Raw genomic sequence first — 9,761 nt, forward strand, 5'->3', positions numbered from 1 at the left:
CCTTGGTTTAGCACCCAGAACTACACAGATGTGTTTATCTTACCTGTCATTACCACAAGGTTGGGTAACAAGGACAAACAGCACTGCACACATTCTTCCTTAAATAGTGTTGAGGGCAAGGTCTAGACTTGTGAGATTAAAAAAGATCAGAAATTAAAACCATACAGCAATTTTTGGGTCACCTATATGTAGTCTGTATTTACACTGCAGCAGGCAGAACAATTATCATGGAAAATGGTCTTCATATTACAAACAATGTTATGAACAGTATCTGAACAAGATCCATGAAAATAGTGGCCTCACAGCACACACACTCCAAAGAATGCTAAAAATCTCACTTTGGAACTACTTACAGAGAGATTTTGATTAGGATTCCCTGAGGATAACGATTTTCCTGAAGAGCAAGCATAGATAAATATTAAATACGAGTAATAATTTTAGTAAGAGCTCAGAATGATCCATGATTTACAAATTAGTTTGAAGGGGAAAAAAATAAGAGTGAGTAAATGCATATTTATACAACCAACTTCTCACTCTTCAGAACAACACTATCAAAAGTGTGGGCTTTTTTTGTGGAGCTGTAGATAATGACAGTGTGATAGTGCTCCAGGTCTGGGTAAAGTGAGCTGTCTTCCCTTTTGGGCAAATCCTTGGGACTATTTCTATATGTTCAGACTCCATTACCCAGCTACTCAAATATCATGAGGAAGTCGATCTTGAGTTGCAGATGGAGCAAGCTGGCAGGAGTTAATGCACAGAAAAAGTGCATTAAAAGGAACAACTGCTGTTGAATGTTAAGCTGGACAAGGGCCACTTGTCCTGTGCCTGAAGTGACCTCAGAAAGTGATGGAACCCATGTTTTGAGACGTTTCTGTTACAAACCCAAGCACGTCTGTCGAGCCCTGGGACTGGTGCCGTGCCAGGGGCTGCTGCTCCTCTGCTGTTGGCAGAGCCCTGCCTGGGGACCACACCTCCAAGCAAAATAGCTCCTGCCTCTCTTAATGACACTGTTTAGATAGCACTAAAAAAGGCTGCAGCATTGTTTGTGCTGAGGTGGTGATTCTGCCTTGATAATAGCATTTGGGGAACAAAAAAACAGGTCAGCAGGATCACTGAACCATCATAAATAAATGGCTGCATTTCAGTCTCAGGCATTGAGAATCGAAATCTATCTGATTGTCAGACATGAAAAACTGCTGCTGCTCTCATTTTAAGCAAGTGGTTTGTAACATCCTCCAAAAGAGTTCTGGAGCACCTGCCTCTTTCAAAGTTAGTGTTGCCCTTTAAGTCTCCCATTTTTGCCCAGTGTGGCTTTAGGGAAATAAAGGTGACATTTGATTTGACTGAATATAAAATTAAAATAGATTACTTTAAAAATCAAAACCTGATCTCGTTGCAGGATCTCCTGATGTTAGTCATTGAATGCTTTTAACCTAATCAAAGATGAGACAGTTCTCTCTGCTGTTAAGTGTCAGGTCATATGAGATTCAGTCTGATTTGGGCACTGTAAAACTGGTGATAAGAGGCCAAAAAAAAGGATCCCAGTGAGCCATGCCAGTAGTCTATCCAGTCTCCAAGAGCAGACATTAGCAGTTATATGAGGACAGATGTGCATGGTACTGCTTTCTGACATCCAACTCACTTCAGCTCAGGTAATTGCCCGAGTCCAGATTCTTTCAGCTTTTCATCTCTTCCCCTATTGTCTCCGATTTTGTGAGACTTATTTATGCAAAAGACTCATTAGCCACATGAACAAGCCAAATTATGTGCTCAACCTAAACCAAACATGTTTTAAATTATAAACTTTTTTAGTTTTCAAGGGATTTTTTGAGGGGTTGTTTCTTTTTTGTTAGGAATAAAGAGATTTGTGAAAGGTTATTGAGCCCACAGAAGGTCAGTCCCTACCGAAGCAATGAATTTTCTTCTTCATTGCATTTCATATCCTTCCCTTTTATTCATGTCATGTGTTTCAGGTTTTGAATACCAGGAAAAATAGAGTGTTACTGTGCAATAGAAATTTACCACTGTAGAACAAGTTACTTTGTAATACTATCTCAGCACTTTTAAAATTAAATTTGCCAGTAATGAAGAGGAGCTCAGATCTTTGCAGTAAATGGGTTTTCAGCATGATACCTTCCTGTCAGTCACACAGATATAACAGAGGCACCCTAAACCAACAGCAAAAGATAATGCAGCTTTAAAATATTAAAACTTGTGGCCCCTCAGGAAATGACCTCCTCTAAAACGGAAAAGATTTCAGAGGGGTCCCTTTCAGTGCAGCCTGTGGGATTTGGGATCCAGAATCCCATCCTCCCCACGGTGGAGAGCAGCATTTCAGTATCGCTCCCAGAGGTGGGGAGGGGTTAGGTGCATGTGCGCTGCCCCAGGAGCTTTTCAGAGCCAAGAACGAAGCTTCCCTGCCCCAGCAGCGCTGCTCAGGGTCCTTAGCCCAGGGCAGGAGTGGGTGCAGCCTTTGCTCAGATGGAGGATGTGCTCGGGAACGCTCCTCCAGCAACAATCCCGCTCCGCTCCGTGCGTTCCTGCATGGTGTCAGCGTGACGTGTCCCACTGCCCAGCCTGTGTCTTCATTGTACTCTGCGAGTCAGCGTCACTCCGGGTCTGTGCCCTGAAGCAAGGGTGAGCATATGCACCAGTCTGTCACAGCAGACCATACTTTTCTGTAGGGGAAGCAAATTATCTGCCGAGAAAATGTGGATACGATAATCTGCTTTGACACAAGGGATTTACTTTGTCCCACTCAAACATATTTGCCCATTTACATTTTAAAAACTGGGGCCTTCAAAATGTTATCACAGCACTGCAGGAATCTTTCACCTTGGCAGACAGTGAGGCTTCTCACAGATTAAATGAATGGCATAGTGGTTTTATTGTGCTAAGCTAAACTAAGCACTTAACTCATTAATTCATCACCACTACTTGCATTAAGACCTGCTATTTTAAATGAGGCATACATCCTTTTTTCCCCCCCTCAAATATTTACACAATCTCATCTTTACCCAAAGCTTGTCAGTCATAGCTAACACAGACCTACAAGCGAGAGTTAGATTTTTTTTTCAGTGGTGCCAGAATTTTCATGAATTTCTTCACATTTGAAGAGCTTCCGTTTGGCACGGGCTCTGAAGTCATTTACTACAAATACACAAAAGATTGCTGTGTTGATCAAGATATTTCAGCCACACTTGTAACGCTTTAGTATGCCTTAAAGCAGACTCGTGTTTATTGAAACAAGCTGCACAGTTACTTTGTCAAGAAACATGGATCTCCAGAACTGGTTTAACCTTACTAAATGTCTGCTAGCTCAGAATAATTCTGAATTCCTCAAGAGGTAGATCAACACACAGAGTCCTGCTCTAATATTTCCTGTGGTACTCACAGCAGTGGGAGATCTGGTGTCACTGGTCTATTTACAGACATATGCAAACCTGTTGCTCTGCTCAGAACAGAACTGTCAAAATTTTCTGTTCACTGTGAGGGGAGGAGGCAGCGTCATTAATATGAGTATGGAACAAAAGGCTGTAGACATGCAAAAAATTGACCTTCCTTTACATTGTAGGACAGCATCAAAACATGTAGACAAAGATCTTGGAAATATAGAAGAAAACAAAAAACTAGAGGAAAACAATCATAAATCTGAAACTTAAGAGAAAATGTGTCAGTCATCATTCCAGGTAAGCGTTTCATATTGCAGCATTAAAATCTCTCTGTCCACCATTTCTCTCTGGTGATCAAAGCTCTAGCTTGGTCTGGTGCTCACCTTCCAGAGATGAGGCAGTGGGGTCATTTTGTGGTGTAGTTTTAAGACAGACAGACTCAAGCTTTTGGCCAGTTAAGAATTCAGAGATTCATATACAAATATAAAAAGAAGTCTGACATTCAGATGGAACTTGATACTTGGCTTTATTTTAATGCATGTGCTTGAAGAAATGAAAATACAAATTTTATACTGTACCACAGTTCGTGTGTACGTATGTGTTTATATGAAGAGTATGTTTAGATAGAGTTCAGAAGATTTCAAGTTATGACTTGAAATATTTACAGGAACTTCTTCCCTTACTGAAAGCAACAGTTTCCAAGTCCTTGGTCACTTTTTCCATCATTAATGTAAAGTCATGAAACTTCCTTCCCTTAGAAAAAAACAATTCTCTTAGTCTAGATTTCACACACCTGTACTATGATCAGTTTTATCCTGGAAAGAGACACTGTGTGTCTCTTCACATTAGTAACAGGTTTGAAAGTTTCCCCCGCTGGGATCTGTATGAAGTAAACTGTTTACAAATGGTCTGGCAGATGCCCAAGCTCTGTGGGGAATTGCAGGAGCACTGCAGAGCACCAAGAGCACCACCCTGTGCTCACACATACATACACCACTGCTGCACCTCTCCTCCTAGTACCCAAAGGAGGGGTCAGACCATTTTTCTGGCCAGTTTAGGTCATTTAAAATTAACACTGTCTTAATACAAGAGTCTGGAAACAGCTAACCATAGAGGTTTGTTGAGTTAGTCATCAAATAGTCTTAAAAATGAGAGTATTACATATTCAGGGTTGCTTGCATTGTAAGCTCCTTCACAGGAAAGCTGTAGACAGCCCTGATTTTCAGTGATCTAAAGTAAATAGCACTGGATACCTTCTTGAGGTAGCAGGGGTTTAAAGCATATGGAATTATGTGGCATTATGATATTTCATATTTATATAACAAGGTTTCTTCTTTAAATGAATGCAACTGTCAATAATTTCAATATGTCAGTATTGTCTGAAATTTTCTAATGCAAGCCACAAGTTTTGTGTTAAGTATTTAGAATGTAATGGATTATACAGAGCAATTACAGAGTGTATAAAGAGATGCAGCATTGCTGTAGGCACTTTACCAACAATATCACTGTTTTACTAGTTTGGCAAAGGGAATTGGGAATACCAAAATGATGTCCTAGGAAGGATTTAAAGATGGAATAAAAGTCAGTTTGGATTTTGAAAAAGTTGCAGCGTAAACACCCTGTGTGCCTTTGGTGCCATCTTCTACTCTGTATTCCTTCAGATCAGTAGATCTGCATAACTGAAATGAACATAAATCCATTACTTACCAGATAAACATACTGGATTTGCTGTGAACAGTACTGCAACAGTGATTCTTGTCATGAAAGAAAGTGTTTACTTTACTGAGCTGCAGAAGAAAGTACTTTTCATGTAGCTGTTTATTTACAGCATAGATACTGAGTAGTTATGATGGTTAACATATTTTAAAATATTTAACTGTCTTTATCTTTCATATTTTCAGAGAATACATATAGACCAATTGAAGCATGAACGTGGATTGTATTTAAACATATACAAAGAAGTGACAGCTATTCATGGTTCAAGTATTAAGCAGATCATACTACCAGGTTTTCAAAGGATTATAGACACAATTATCTCAAGCTAAAAAAACCCCACAAACTAATTTTGGCAACAGCCATGATAATAGGTCACCATGTTGTGTTCTGTTTGAAATATTTTTTTGTAAATGTCTGCACTGAAGATTTCTTTTTGTTTGCCTTTATGTAAATTTTTTACGTAGCTATTTTTATACACTGTAAGGCTTTGTTCTGGGAGTTGCTGTTAATCTGATGTATAGTGTAATGGTTTTATTTCAATTGTTTTTATGACACCCTTTGAGCAGGTACATGTCTGATTCTGGTTGTAATCAGTGAAGCCTCTGCTTTGTAGCAAGTACCTAGAGTGTAAGATTGTCTTAAAGAAAATGTCAAACTCCTTTTTCATTCTTTGAAATCATGGTAAAGCAGAAGGGTGACGGCTGTGACAAGAATACACTAAATTGTTAATGAAAGTGAACATTTAAAAAACCATGCAAAGCTAAACAAGCTAGAAGGGGAATAAAGAGTTTCCCTGGAAAAGTCTGTAGACATAGTAAGGAACACTATGAAAAATTCCTAGCCTACATAGAGCTGGTGGCTAAAAAATCCTTTTCTTCTAGAGCAAGACATGCATTTTATTGATGGTTATCAGTCGTCTTTCGTGTTAGCATTAGGATAAGGAACTGGAATTCTGGATTAGTTTTGATTCCTTTATGTTATTCGCTGCCTTAAAGTACTGTACCTTTTCTTCTTTTCAGAGAGATACCAGTCAGAATTGGAAACTTTTTTTAAAAAGTGGTCATATCAAAGCTGCATTTTTTTCCCACAAAAATAGAATATATATATATATATATATTTTTTGTGTGTTTTTGTTAACTATGCTACAGATATTGAATGCACCTTGAGATAATTTTAGTGTTTTTAACTGGTACCTAATTTATCAAACAGTACATATAATTGTAACAATGAAATGTCTATGTATCTTTAGTTACATTCAAGTTTGTAACTTTATAAACATGTTTTTTGCTTGAGGGAATTTTTAGAATGGTACTTGATAAGAAAAGGTTTTAGGGTGAATGGCCAATAGAAAGTTGTACTTAAGGGAGATAAGTTTCATCTTATCTGGGAAGTTAGTTACTGGAAGCAGGTAACAGGCAGCTTTGATGGAGAGGAACAGTAGAAGTAAGCAGAACATCAGGTTTCCATTTACAAATATCCAGGGAAAAAGTAAGTTTTTATAGACTGGTAGGCAAAAATAAATAAATAAATAAAAGAAAAAGATGGACGTTAGGAAATGTATTTTGCCACTTTTGCATTATTTAGGGGGCAGAAAACACTGTTACTTGTAAATTTGTAAAATGTTAAATGTCTGGGCAGTAGTGACTGATGTCTTAATAAAAGCTTCCTGTAGTGCATTGGCATGGATTAAATACATAAGATGTCCTATAAACTCTATGCTGTATAAAATATTAGAGGGAAATCCTGTTATATGCCTCTAAACTTTAATTTGTTACTGTTTTATTTGGCAAAAAGAAAAAAAATTATAATCTTGGTCAATATTTAAACCAAAGTAAAATGGGGGAAAAACCAAAGTAATTTGTTTTGCATGGCTAAGCCATTCTGTTATCTCTGTAAATATTGTGATTTTTTTCTTTTTAGAATTTTGTTAAAAAAATTCTAAAATTTTTAAACACCTGTTTTTCGAAAATAAAACGTGAACACACAAAAAGTTACTTTATATATAAATATATCTTTTTCTTTTGGTGCAAGAACACTGCCAAGTGATACACTTGTTTTGTAAAAGTAAAAACAAATTCAGTGGGCATGACTCTGAACGGGAAACATTGTACCAGAGTCCTGTGAAGGAGTGTGCATCTACTGCCTCTCTTTGTTTATATCACTACAAATAATTCTTAAATACAGAGAGGAATCTTCCAAAGATAGGGAAAACTTCAAAGGGAAAGCATAGGGAAGGGCTGAAAATTTTCATACCACTGTCAGGGGAATATAGGGCAAACGAGAAGAAAACAAAGTCCTTCAACTTTCACAGCTACAGAAAAAGGAATATAAACAACTCCTCGCCTTTTGGGATTCTGCTTGATCTCCTATGCACTTTAAATCGTCAGTCTGAGGAGCTGGGTTTTTCACTGCTCCGAGTTCACTATAGGCAAGTTTCAAGAACCAAGAGTGCAAAAGAATTAATGTTTCTATCCATGCCTAAACAACAATAAAACTGAAGTATGTCTTCACTGGCTTGTGTGAAATCTCAGTTTACAAGAACACACGTGAGCCCGAGGGAAGGTGCACACCCAGAGCTCGAGCTGCTGCCTGTGGTCCTGCAAGTACACCCCTGTGGAGTCTGGCTCCCAGGAAAGGTCATGGGGTGATGGATGTGGGCTTGTGGGGCTTCTCCTGGCCCACAGCACCTGGGGAGCACAAGCACTTTCTCAGCACAAGCTGGTGCACAAAGCCTTGCCAAAGCTCATCGTGCAGGTCTCTGCTTGGGACCTGGACAAATAATTACCCTAGAAGTGAATTTGGGGGGACCCTGTTCATATCTGAGCAAGGACACCACAAGAGTTCAACTTCAGTTTACTACACACAGGAAGAAAAACAGATCCCTGCTCACAAATGGTTTAAAGCATGACAGGAGTCAATAGAGGAGAGCCCATCCTCTTGCTTTACAGTCAGGAAATAATGTAATTAGTGGTGTCTGTTCATGGCTGTGCAGGAAACTGCCCCTGAGCTTGGAACAACCAGGGGGTTTCACTGCATGCTGCAAAGGCAGTATCCTGCCAAAATACCCATGGACTTCCCAAGCAACTCTGGGAGTCCTCTGAAGCAATAATGTCAAAGCTATAGCTGTGCTGCAGTGGATATGAGCTACAGAAATGTGATAATGGTGTGGCCACAGGATGAAACCTTCTGGAAAGAAAGGAAAAAAGTAATTTGGGTCAGCACTATAAAAGGAAAAGCATCAGGGACATTTTGTACTGTTTCTGAGTACTACAGACCACCCTCTGCTGGAGGGCTTTACTGCACCTCCTGCTGCTGTGCTGCTGGGGCTGGCTCAGAGCCCAAGCAAGGGACAGCACTGACCCAGCTGCTGGCCAGGGGAACAAACCATCCACACCTCATTGTCCAGGATTTGCCAGCATCAACCCAGACGGTTTAGGCAATATGTTACAACTTTTTCTGGACACAGGGTTTTCATCCTGTCATGCCTTGGAAAAAATACACAAATAAGTAACTCTAAATTCTATATTGGTCATTATTTGAACATTACGAGAGACTAGTGTGAGTTTTATCTATACTGGTACTAGGCCACAAAGACATACAAAGAATCAATAAATCTAAATTTGTTGTCCTTTTTTTAGTGATAAATTTTGCCAGGGAATATCCGATATTCACCTAATAGCCTCAGCTGCTGGCTGTTGCAGTTAAATCTGATTTACTCGTAGTACCACATGTAGCTGCATATCTTCCTGTTGACTTCATATTTAGACAGCCATATGTCTGTAATTATCTTAGCTAAGATTAAGCAGTGACATATGAAATGAGATCATGACCTCCTGTGTCAACCACATCTGTGCAAATGTTTTCTGGGTTTCCTTTTGACAAGAATGCAGCTGCGTTCAGGTGTTTGTTTCCAAGAATCATCCAATACAGCATTTTCAGGCAGGTTTCTCCTCCAGGCAGAAGGAGCCAGGGGAGCACAGGAGGTACAAAACTTCCAGTTATGTGCTTCTAACCCCTGAAGGGCTCCCAAGATCTTCTGGAAAAGGATAACATCCTCAAGCTGGCATAACTCAGTGCAGAGCAAGGCTCACTTCAGCCCTTTCTCCCAGTGGTCTGCCAGGGAGGGAGAGCATTGTAGGAAGGGAGGCAGCCAGGCTGCAAACAAAGCAAGCAGCCAACCCCCCACATACACCCCTTGCCTTGCATTCATGTGTAATGCAGCTCACACATTCAGCAAAGATTTGCTGCTTTTCAAGTTATTAGAGAATCAGAAACTAAGCCTATTACTTATTATCAAATTATGTCAAAGCCAATTTCTAAAATAAGACTAACTCCATCCACCCAGCCTCTCACAAGTCTTAAAAAGTCCTGTAATTCATACATTTTTCTCATTTACATTCTAAATAGAGACATTTATTCTGTTAGTAGCGAGGCATTCACTTTGATGTAGTAATGAATTTCAGCTTGAAAAGGTAGAACCTGATAAATTGTTAGGAAATTTTGTTTCTTAGTGAGAAAACAGTAATGTGCCTCTGTCATCACTCACCCACCCCCTGTTTACCCCCAGATGTTTTGCCTCTTCTCATGCTCCACCAGGTGTTACAGCCAAGGCCTCTGTCAGAGTCTGTTCCCTGTGCTCATTGCCACATCTCC

At 39.5% G+C, this 9,761-nt stretch overlaps 1 protein-coding gene across 3 annotated transcripts in view; it reads left to right on the plus strand.

The window, feature by feature from the left end:
- ALCAM (activated leukocyte cell adhesion molecule) overlaps nucleotides 1–7,618 on the plus strand; it is a 116,662-nt gene extending 109,044 nt beyond the window's left edge. For all 3 annotated transcript variants that reach the window (XM_066572018.1, XM_066572019.1, XM_066572020.1), the window contains 2 exons: nucleotides 3,575–3,689; nucleotides 5,294–7,618. In XM_066572018.1, the coding sequence (XP_066428115.1) occupies nucleotides 3,575–3,662 (88 nt within the window). In that variant the 3' untranslated portion in view covers nucleotides 3,663–3,689; nucleotides 5,294–7,618. The remainder of the gene's footprint in view (nucleotides 1–3,574; nucleotides 3,690–5,293) is intronic.
- The last annotated feature ends 2,143 nt before the right edge of the window (nucleotides 7,619–9,761 follow it).

The sequence above is a fragment of the Molothrus aeneus genome, chromosome 2, assembly GCF_037042795.1.
Source record: "Molothrus aeneus isolate 106 chromosome 2, BPBGC_Maene_1.0, whole genome shotgun sequence".
Taxonomy (NCBI): Eukaryota; Metazoa; Chordata; class Aves; order Passeriformes; family Icteridae; genus Molothrus; species Molothrus aeneus.